This window comes from Acanthopagrus latus, chromosome 2 (genome assembly GCF_904848185.1).
Source record: "Acanthopagrus latus isolate v.2019 chromosome 2, fAcaLat1.1, whole genome shotgun sequence".
NCBI classification, from domain to species: Eukaryota; Metazoa; Chordata; class Actinopteri; order Spariformes; family Sparidae; genus Acanthopagrus; species Acanthopagrus latus.
This window is the reverse complement of record NC_051040.1, coordinates 414105-425496: the sequence shown is the minus strand read 5'-3', so window position 1 is coordinate 425496 and position 11392 is coordinate 414105. Positions and strand designations below refer to the sequence as shown.

Here is an 11392-nt window from a genome sequence, read left to right as displayed (position 1 = left end):
AGAAATCAGTCTTTGTTGTCCTGTCGGTCAGAGCATGTAGCAGAAACATGACAGACAGCAGGATGTGATGATAGAGACGGCGTTTGTTTCTAACGTGACAAAATAATCGAGACGTTTTAAAAAAGACAAATCAAAATTTATTGTGATGTGAACAGGACACCCTGTGATGTCATCAGATCACATGATCAGGATCAATCAGTTCAGTTCAGTCACCTGGACAGAAAAAAAACATGAAAACTGGTCTGAGCAGGAGGACCTGGTCCTGGTCTCAGTACTGGAAGCTTCTCTTGGTTTGGATGTCATCGAGGATCTGCTGCAGCTCCTCGTCCTCGAACCGACCCTCCAGACTGAACACACACACACACACACACACACACACACACACACACACACACACACACACACACACACACACACACGTCAGAGAGATTCGGTTGTCTGGTTCATGTAACATTTTAAATTAAATAAACGATCACTCAGGGTGTGATGCGGGGCAGGTGTGATCAGACTCACCTGGGGATCAGGGCTTTGGCCTCTTCGGCAGCTTCAGGACACAGATTTGCTAAACTGGCCAACTCGAACTTGTGGAGCTTCTTCTGCAGGAGGAGACTGAGGAGAGAGAGGAACCAGTCAGGTCCGGATCAGATCACAGAGACTCTGACAGAACCAGACATTTGGAGGTGACCTCTGACCTGCGGACGGCTGTGATGGTCTCTCTATTCTTGAAGCGGCTGAATCGGGCCGTGTAGTTCAGAGTCTTCATGAAGACCTCAGACAGCTCCTGCTCGTCCTCCGCACTCTCGTTCTGCTGCTTCCGGTGCTCCAGCAGCATGTGGACCTCCGAGTTCAACAGAGTCTCCGAGTTCTCAAACTCTGAGTCAAAGACAGACAGACAGACAGGAGGAGGACAGACAGACAGACAGACAGGAGGAGGACAGACAGACAGACAGACAGGAGGAGGACAGACAGACAGACAGGAGGAGGACAGACAGGAGGAGGAGGAGGACAGACAGACAGACAGGAGGAGGACAGACAGGAGGAGGAGGAGGACAGACAGACAGGAGGAGGACAGACAGGAGGAGGAGGAGGACAGACAGACAGACAGGAGGAGGACAGACAGACAGACAGGAGGAGGAGGAGGACAGACAGGAGGAGGACAGACAGGAGGAGGAGGAGGACAGACAGGAGGAGGACAGACAGGAGGAGGAGGAGGACAGACAGGAGGAGGAGGAGGACAGACAGGATGAGGAGGACAGACAGACAGGAGGAGGACAGACAGGAGGAGGAGGAGGACAGACAGACAGACAGGAGGAGGACAGACAGACAGACAGGAGGAGGACAGACAGACAGGAGGAGGACAGACAGGAGGAGGAGGAGGACAGACAGACAGACAGGAGGAGGACAGACAGACAGGAGGAGGACAGACAGACAGACAGGAGGAGGAGGAGGACAGACAGGAGGAGGAGGAGGGCAGACCGACAGGAGGAGGACAGGTTAACAACGTTGGTTTCATTCATGAGGACGCTCTGTATGACGTTACGGAGAGTTGACGTGATGACGTGAACAAATAAGCGTCTGTACTATGATTAAAAAGCTTCACATTAGTTAATTAATAACCGTGATGATGTCAGACCTTTAGGAAACAGCAGCTGTGAAGCGTCCTCTTCAACATCACCGACGTGCGGAGGAGCCGCGCCGCCTCCACCCGCCATGACACACCACAGAGCCGGCTAACGGCTAGCAGCTAACAGCCAGCGAGCACCAGAGGATACACAAAATGTCGGACAGTAACAACAGTCTGTGTGCAGGTGACACAGAGCCGCGAGCTGAGGAGGAGCTGTGAGGAGAGCAGCGAGGAGGAGCTGTGAAGCTGCTGTCGTCTTAATAACTGACACAAAATATCAGCGCCACAACACAAAGAGTCACTTCCGGGTCGGAAATAATCATTTCCGCTCTGCGCGGATATTTCAAAATAAAAGCAGGCGGACAGTGTCTGTGAGCACTTCCACAGATCAGAACTCTGATCTTATCAGTTTAGTAATCATTAAGATTTGACTTATTATTTATTTAGTGTTGTATTTTCGCTATTTTACGCAAGGAAAAGATCCAGACCAAAACAAAAATGTATTTAAATGTTGTATTTTCATGACTTATCACTTTTAAACTTTATTTGAGTTCAACATAACATTAAAATCATTGACTGAAAGATTAATTTACAGTGTTGACGTATCGCCTCTCACCCATGTGTTCTTTCTGGCGATTTCTGTAAAATATGTTCACATCTTGCTGTGCTGTGTGTTTTTATGTGGTTCTGTAATGTTTTATGTTTTTGTGAAGATTTTTCCGTGTTGGTGTTTTTCTTTTTTTTTTTACAGGCTGTCTGCTATGAAGTTGTTACTTTTTCTGCCTGAAACTATTCCCAATATATTGTTATGTTATAAAACGGTTACAAAACGTACTGTCTGTAAATAATTCATCTATGTTTAATTACTCTACTCGGTAAAAGAGAAGAGAAAGAGTTCGAGAGCCCTGAAAAGGCTTGCGTTGGCCGGGAATCGAACCCGGGTCAACTGCTTGGAAGGCAGCTATGCTAACCACTATACCACCAACGCCTGTTCGTATGTTGAAGGAAAGCTGATGAGAACGACCTCTCAGCTGATGATCACATGGACGACATGAGCTGTTTGTACAATAATCCGTTAGTCCGTTTTTAATTGTTAAGCAGTGTGAATCAAACGTTCTGTGTAGCATGTTAACTTATTCTGACTGGTTCTGATGGATCACAGCTGACCATTTTAACAGGACCTGTCTGATACAGACATCAGACTCAGATTCAGGTCCAGCATCAACTGTGCAACAACTGTTTGTAAGACTGAAGTTCAGTTGTGTCGCTGCCACCATCAAACTATCACCTGCTGCTGAGAGAGAACTGCTCTGCAAGCCTGCAATCAATCAGATATCATCAGTATGTTTGGAGAGAGAAGGTGGAGTCTTTAGCCCAGAGAACACCACACCTACTGTCCTGGCAGGTGCTGGAAGAGTTCTGCTGCTCTAAAGAAGTCAGTGGAATATTGAAGACGGAGGATTATCTCCAGATTCAAGAAAGCCCAAAATAATCAGCAGCAGATTGAGTCTTGGGTGCAGCCTGGTGATCCAACAGGACAATGAACCAAACACACATCAGAAGTGGTGAAGGAACAGATGCATGGGGCCAGAACTGAGGTTTGGAATGGACCTTTTAAAGCCTTCTCTGATTGGTCAGTTCATCCTGCTTCTCCACAGGAAGTCCCGCCCCGCTGACAGCTGTGTTACTTCGTTAATTACATTAAAATCAAAATGACAGATTTCCTCTGAGGAGTCATCAGCTCAGTTACCTGAAGTGTAACAAGGTGAGTTACAGTAATCAGATTACAGTTACTCCTCTGAAGAGGCAGCAGTGACGGACTGAAGGGAAGATGTCACACATCTTTATATAATTAAATATTCATGCGCTGGCCTCGATGATGACTCAGCATGTGTTTCTCAAACATCTTGTCTCTTCCATCAGCATGTTGCGAATGTGTGCTGTTGTCTGGGCCGGTGCTGCTGTGTGTTCTGACCCGACAGTCAGACATATGAACTCTCACACAGTTCACTCAGCTGTTTCCAATAAAGCACAGGTGAATTATGTTTGTGTGAGCTCTTTATAACGGCTGTCATGTTGTGAATCTGTGGAAAATAATTTATCTGACAGGTGTCAAGTCACGTGTCCTGATGTGAGAATGTTTGTTCATGTCAGGTGTCTTGAACTCAGAGGTGTAGTATGTAGCGATGGCCACATGTTAAACTCACTAACTGCTTCTGTCACTGTTAGCTCAGCTAGCCGTACAGTTAGCGCTCTCTGTGTAGCCAGACATCATGGAATCACATGAAATGATCACTTGTCTTGTTCATATCAGAATTCTGTGACTGACCAAATGATTTTGTAAAATTCTGACTGTTGGTGAAATCAACTTGAAAACACTTCGATGCAGCATGAAATCTGTTGAGTAACTCGTTACTAAAGCTTTCAAAATAATAGTAGTAAAGTAGTAAAGTAGTAAAATAATAGTAGTAAAGTAAAAGTACAATATATAAATATTCAGAATAATCCAAACTGTAGTGGAGTGGAGTACTCATGTAGAGTGCAGTACATGAGTAAATGTACTCAGTTACATCAAATCACTGCTTCTACTGGAAGTGTTTGTGAGCTTATGTTTCATTCTGGACTCCGATTGGCTCTGATGATCAGACCAGCAGAGCTTCGGTCCAATCAGGTGCTGAGCTCACCGACTCCAAGTCTGTTATTTCCTGTGTTTCAGAGTGAGGTGGACAGGATTGGTCAGTGGGGACTCTGATGTGTGATGTCATCATGTTTACAGTTTCTGTAATGAGCCCCGACGGAGCTCGTGTCTTCATCAACACGTCTGTGTGGACACTTGGACACTCTGGAGACTCCAACCAGCTTCACTAACGGGCCAATTAACACACTCTGCTGCAGGGAATCATGGGAGGATGCTCTGTCGTCGCCAAGGTAACTGAGCAGGCCAGCTTCGGGCCTGTGTGGTTCTGATGAGGTTTAGTGGTAGAAGTAAATGTCCACGTGGACTCAAAGTTCACACAACAGTCCAACGGGACAAAATGAGGAGTTTATGATTTTAGTCGCTACAAGGTCAAAGGTCAGCTTCACTGTGACATCATAGTGTTCTGCAAAAACTCTTCTCAGGCAGTTTTTAATCCGTAACTCAGGACCATGTTTCACATTTGGTCTCAGCCCAAGTATGACTCACAACCCTCTGCACCAGCTCTGATTCTGATTCTGATTCTGATTCTCTGCTGCCGGCAGAGCGTTCATATGAGAACAAGCACTGACCGAGAGGAAACTGAATTAAAACCAGCTGGTCAGCTCAAAGTATTTTTATACATTCATGTTTCTCCTCGTTGTGTTAAGATGAGTGACACCTGTGATTAAGTTAGATCGACCTTTTTTCACCTGGTCTTTGAAAATGATTTTTAAAAAATAGGACAGGTGATTAAAAATGATCAATAACTATCAGTATGGACCGACTCAGCAGCCGTATCGGGTCAGATACTTCTGCTTGTTCCATCAGAAGCTGCTTCACTGTGAACACACAAGGGTTCTGACGGCAGCTCAGTTTGACTGATGTGGACCTGCAGCTCATTCTGTGTCTGCGTTTACATCAAGGTGATTAATTAAACAGCTGATTAATTGTATGGAAGCACAATATTGGCTTCTCTTCAACTAATACTAACTTATAAAAAAGATTTTTTGGTTTACGTTTTTGCACTGAGGGTATGAACAGCTCAGGTGTGGTGATTTAATGTTAAAGCTGTAATAATCACTCCTGATTCTTTACTTGTTCTTTTATTTAGCTCTTTGAAAATAAAAACTTTGACCTGTCAGCTGAGTACAGAAAAAAAGAGGCTTGCAGAAAGTCTGCAGAGAGGCAGCAACGAGCAGCTCGCTTTTCTCTTTGCAGAATACATTTGTTTTCTGCCTACAATTAAATTCAAGTCTCCACATTGCAAAACAACTTTATTTATAAAGCACCAAACAAAGATGTGTTTTTATCAGGAGCACAGAAATACATTAGACATGAGCTCTTCAAGAGAAGGGAAAATCAAACCACAAACCAGCCAAGAAAAAAGTAAAGATACAAAAGACCAGAGAGTCAGAGAGTTAGAGAGTATATCCTCTGTGTCCTGATGCCGCACTGATAGGTCTGAAACATTCAGGGGTAATGAAACACAGAACAAAGCCAACACAAACAGCTGAAGATTTCCCACATTCAGCTTTCCGGTCACCAGTCAGTGTGTTTTATTGGTCATGAGCTTTTGGGAAAGTCATTAAAGTGAGAACTGCATCAAAACAGACTAAACCCTTTAGATTCATATCTCAGCTCACAGATGTATATTTTTCTCCTGCATCAGTTTGTGTATACTTTGTCGAACCTCTTGCATTTTAATACCATAAATTATGGGATGCAGCAGAGGAGGAATGACAAAAAAATTCAGACCTGTAAAGACATTGACTGTTTTTGGAACTTGATGACTTACACGATTATAAATGAAACCAGAGAAGGAGGCCACGGAGAAATTAATAAATGCCACCAAGTGAGGGGTGCAGGTCTGCAGCGCCTTCCACTGAGACTGCTTCGAGGTCTTTAGGATCACTGTGAAAATATGAACATATGACAGAACAACTAGAACAAAAGGGAGGATGATGAGACAGATGGCGCAGCACAGACCATACACACTGATCACAGTGGTCTTTTTACAAGTAAGGTTTGCAATCACTAAACTGTCACATATAAGCTTGTGGATGGTGTGTCTGCACAGTGTGAGTCTGGATGTCAGATACACCTGGATGCCTGAGGACAAGCTCAGGATGGAATAAACCAGCAGCAGCATCAGTTTGACTTTAGCCGGGGTCATGATGGAGTGGTACAGCAGAGGTTTACAGATGGAAACATAGCGATCGTAGGCCATCAGCGCTAACAGACAAAACATACAGCTGCCATACACGTTAGTTAAGAACGCTTGTGTTAAGCATCCTTCCAGAGACGCCTCCTGCCGGCTCACCGTGAGGTGTTTGATGATACTCGGACACACAGATGAACTGCCAATCACTCCGCTCACGGACAGATTGACCAACAAAATGTACATCGGCTTGTGAAGGCGAGATTCAACACAAATAACCAGGATGAGGAAAAGATTGACACACAAACCTGAAATGTAAAGGACAGAGATGCAGATGACCAGTGCAGAGTTATAAACACCAAGAGAGCTGTAGAGTGTGAAGGTGACGGGGACGCTGGGATGGGAGCTGTTCATGCTGAAACAGGAAAAACAACAAACGACAGAATACGATGATTTCACCTTCCTACAGCCTGGACTGATGCGTACAGATCAGGTGTGGTTAGACATCATAACTGAATGTTTGATATCCGCCCATCATTTCCTCCTCCTCCTCCTCTGAATGAACTCACTAGAAGTGTCCTGATATTCATGCCTGCCTCGTCCTCTGGGCCCCTGATGGGCTGAGCTGAGCAGCCTGGGGAGTTGTTGAATCATCAGCCTGGTTGATTATCAAATTGATGTTTAAGATTATATGTTATTTTTCTGTGAGGTCTGGTTAAATCTTTTACATTTTAACAATACATGTCCCGCCCACAACACAGTCTGATTGGTTACATGCCACAATTAATAGATATAAACTAACACTATAAACACAGAGTAATCTGAATCTGCAAAGTAACTAGTAACTAAAGTTATCAAATAACTGGTGGAGAGGAAGTAGCAGAGGCCTTGGACCAGCAGGAGGCCTACAGTAGTGTGGACCGGGCCCTGTACCAGCAGGAGGCCTACAGTAGTGTGGACCGGGCCCTGTGCCAGCAGGAGGCCTACAGTAGTGTGTAATGTGGACCGGGCTCTGTACCAGCAGGAGGCCTACAGTAGTGTGGACCGGGCCCTGTACCAGCAGGAGGCCTACAGTAGTGTGGACCGGGCCCTGTACCAGCAGGAGGCCTACAGTAGTGTGTAATGTGGACCGGGCTCTGTACCAGCAGGAGGCCTACAGTAGTGTGGACCGGGCCCTGTACCAGCAGGAGGCCTACAGTAGTGTGGACCGGGCCCTGTACCAGCAGGAGGCCTACAGTAGTGTGGACCGGGCTCTGTACCAGCAGGAGGCCTACAGTAGTGTGGACCGGGCCCTGTGCCAGCAGGAGGCCTACAGTAGTGTGGACCGGGCCCTGTACCAGCAGGAGGCCTACAGTAGTGTGTAATGTGGACTGGGCCCTGTACCAGCAGGAGGCCTACAGTAGTGTGGACCGGGCCCTGTACCAGCAGGAGGCCTACAGTAGTGTGTTGTGTGGACTGTAACCTGTACCATCAGAAGGCCAAGAGTAGTGTGTAACGTGGACCGGAACCTGTCCCAGTAGGAGGTCTACCTTGGTAAGACTGGGCCCTGTGCTGGCAGGAGGCCTACAGCGATGCTGATCGTCAGAACAAGACTTCTAACCTTGGATCTCTGCTGGCAGCTTCACTCGACAACAATATAAACCATAACCTTTGTCGACAAAACTTAGAAAAGAAGAAGCTGAAATATCAGTGACACAACCAGAAATCAAGACAGATTCATTCATCAGCAACAGAACACGACTGACACAAGCGTTCTGTAACCCTTTCCAGTGGTCTGAGGCTCACAGCAGCAGACTGACTGCATCATTATTATTTTCTGTCTTTGATTGGACAGCTTCAGAGAGATGACAGGAAACAGGGTCTGCTGGGCCTGGGTCCTGCTCATGGGACACTGCTCTACCAACTGAGCTACTGGACCCATTAGTTTATTTCTGAGAGGTTATTGTTGGTCTCCTGCCCAGCTGACTCTTGTATGCACCGTCCCTGCGTCACGAAAAGGTTCGTTTATCAGCCATTTTACAGCATCAACACTGAGTTTGAGTCAGTTTATGTGACAGAACACAAAGACAAACTATTTATATGTTGAGTTTAGGAGTCTCTCAGTCAGAGGAGTGAAGCTGTTCTGTAGTCTGGTGCTACATCAGCAGATACTTACAGATGTATCTGTCACACAAGATGTACAGTACCAACAGGCTGGCCCTCTGGGGAGTCATACATTCAGAAAGCTTGAATGTGGTGTAAGTACACTGTTCATGTGTACGCACAATTTATATATTTGACTCCAGGTCTCTAAAGTGAGGCCAATGCAGAAAAAGCCTTCAACCTGCATTATTTTAAACACTGATGAAATGCTCAACAAGTACAGGTACATAACATCCCTGCAGGCAAAGTTGGCAGGAAGTGTGAAATATGAAAGCCTGTGTAGTTTATCATCATGTCCTTTCAGTCCAGTAATCAGTTAACACTAATCAGTCATGTTGTAACGGTAATAACTGAGCAGCACCATGTTTGTGTATATATATTTAACACTGAGTTTAGAAGTTTGAAGAGGCATTTTCTGACATCATGTGAATGTTAACATTCAGCTTCATCTTGCTACGTTACTTGGTGTCCGTCATTCTGTTAAACACAGCAGCCTCGTGTTAATATCAGACATTTACAATGACCTCTGCTGGGACCGAACACATGGTTCTGACATCAGAGCAGCCTGTGTGCAGCCTGACACTCAAATGCGGCCTCCTTGCACCAACAAATCCTGGAAAGCAAGTAGATGGCGCCTGCTTGTCACAGTCCCCACAGGTTTGAAAACTCCCATCTCCCATTGTCTGTGAGCGCACCTGAACACATCGTCAGTTCTGCTGCGACCAGACATATGGAGGAGATAAGTAACAGCTGCACTTGTTGTTGCATGCTTTTCTTTGTGCTCATCATGAACTGATTCAAGCCGTTCCACTCTGGAGCTAAAGTGTTAGTGTAGCCACTACGCCTTCTCTACCTCACTGTCTTTCCCCAAAACAGAAAATAAGTAATCCCATTCAACCTGGTCAAAGGCTTTCTCCGCATCTAAAGATATGACCATTTCAGCAGCTTGGGATGTGTTAGGTGATAGCACAATATTTAAAAGTCTTCTAATGTTAGATGATAGTGGATGATCTCTAACAAACCCTGTTTGATTTAAAGAAATTATGTCTGGTAAACAAGGGTCTGAACGGCATGCTAGTACTTTAGCTAGAAGTTTTACGTCTGAATTTAATAAACTTATCGTCTCCAGCTGCTACATTCATCGAAGTTCTTGTCTTTTTTAGGAATGGGCGAGATTGAAGCATGATTTAAAGTTGGAGGCAGAGAGCCCCGCTTCAGTGAATCATTAAACACATCTAATAACAACAAACTAACCAACTAACAAAGGAGCAAGTTGGAGAAGTGGGAGAAGTTTTTATAAAAGTCAACCAGAAATCCATCCGGCCCTGGAGCTTTGTTATTTTGTATTGATTTAAGATACGAGGATCTATGGTAGGTATATCTATGTTGTCCAGGAAATTATCCATTGGGGTCTTATTTGCAGGAGGTTCAGACTGATACTGGTTAGAATAGTGGGAAGCAAAGGTGGAGCTTATTTTAACTGGGCTGGTTGGTAGGGAGTGAGAGGAGTCATATATTTGTGATATGAAATTTGAGGCTGACTGACGTTAAAGTTGGAGGGCGAGGAGACAGCTGGCTTTATCACCATATTCATAATATTCATAGTACTCTGCTTTATCTGTAGAGAGAAGGTCACACTCAGATTGTAATTTGACTCTTTTAGCGTACAATTCTGGATTAGGAGAGCTTGAATATTCTATGCTAAGAATTGCATCAAGAAGCTCTTGCTGTTTTAGTTTATTCTTCCTAGCCAGATGTGTGCTGTATGAGATAATATCTCCCCTAATTACTGCTTTTAATGTTTCCCATAACAGAGAGGGCGATGTGGACTCAGTCTTATTGTTGTTGCGGTGGGGGTACGCCACGCATTGCCTGTGGATGGTGTGGAGATGATTTTGGGAAACGATCTGGCTGCTGGTGCTGTATGGGCTAATGTGCCGCCTCCTCCTCTGGTTACTGCTAGACCCTTGTTGGCTGGGGCGCGGGATGACAGTGGCCAGAGGTTTCCAGTGGTTTTCCCTGTTTGCGCTGTGATGCGTGCTCAGGGGGGTTTGGGTTGGGAGTAACGGGGAGTGTGAGTTTGTGGTGCCTTTGCCTGATCTGCCTCCATTCGTTTATCGGGAGGAGTGGGTTGAAATTCATCAGTCTGACCCAACTCTGTCCGCTCTGTTGGATGGTGTTCTTCCTGGAGACGCGGTGCAGGAGGTTGCGCATGGCAGTTTCCTCCAAAAGGGCTTGCTGGTGTGGAAATGGGTGCCATGTGAAGGTGATTTTGTCGGGGAACCATTGTTCCAGGTTGCTGCATTGGAAAAGTTTTGCCACATGGTGTTGAAAATGGCGCATGATGACTCGGGTCATTTAGGAGCGAGGAAAACCTATGATCATGTTTTGTGGTATTTTTTTGGCCCAAGTTGAAGAGTGAAGTGTCCAGGTATATTCAGTTGTGCCATACCTGTCAACTTAGTAGTAACCTGAGTCAGTCGATCAAGCCAGCACCGCTTTGTCCCATCCTGGCTGTTAGTCAGTCATTCGAGCACTTGGTTATTGACTGTGTGGGACCGTTGCCTCCGTCAGGCTGCCTGTATTTATTGACTGTGATGTGCCAAACTACGCGGCACGGCACCCAGCAGCGTATCCGTTGCACTCTGTTACCACCAGGTTGATTGTGAAGACTTTGTCACAGTTTATTTCTATTTTTGGTATTCCTAGGGTAATTCAGAGTGACCAAGGTTCTAACTTCACGTCTCATTCTCACAGGTCACAAGGTGAAGCATAACCATGCGTCAGTGTA

At 45.5% G+C, this 11392-nt stretch overlaps 2 protein-coding genes and 1 non-coding gene across 3 annotated transcripts; all 3 read right to left on the bottom strand.

Annotated features, from left to right (window-relative positions):
- Positions 1 to 114: 114 nt before the first annotated feature.
- Positions 115 to 2111, bottom strand: polr2d (RNA polymerase II subunit D). The gene is made up of 4 exons (XM_037124827.1): positions 1634 to 2111; positions 693 to 873; positions 514 to 609; positions 115 to 347 (listed from the first exon to the last, which is right to left on the bottom strand). The coding sequence occupies exons 1-4, from the start codon at positions 1710 to 1712 to the stop codon at positions 269 to 271; spliced, it is 435 nt and encodes a 144-aa protein (XP_036980722.1). The 5' UTR covers positions 1713 to 2111; the 3' UTR covers positions 115 to 268.
- Positions 2112 to 2540: 429 nt separating this feature from the next.
- On the bottom strand, positions 2541 to 2612 carry trnag-ucc. Its single transcript has one exon. It is a non-coding gene; the product is annotated as a tRNA-Gly (tRNA).
- Positions 2613 to 5940: 3328 nt separating this feature from the next.
- Positions 5941 to 7201, bottom strand: LOC119007578 (olfactory receptor 52D1). Its single transcript, XM_037077348.1, has one exon. The coding sequence runs from the start codon at positions 6871 to 6873 to the stop codon at positions 5941 to 5943; it is 933 nt and encodes a 310-aa protein (XP_036933243.1). The 5' UTR covers positions 6874 to 7201.
- Positions 7202 to 11392: the final 4191 nt, after the last annotated feature.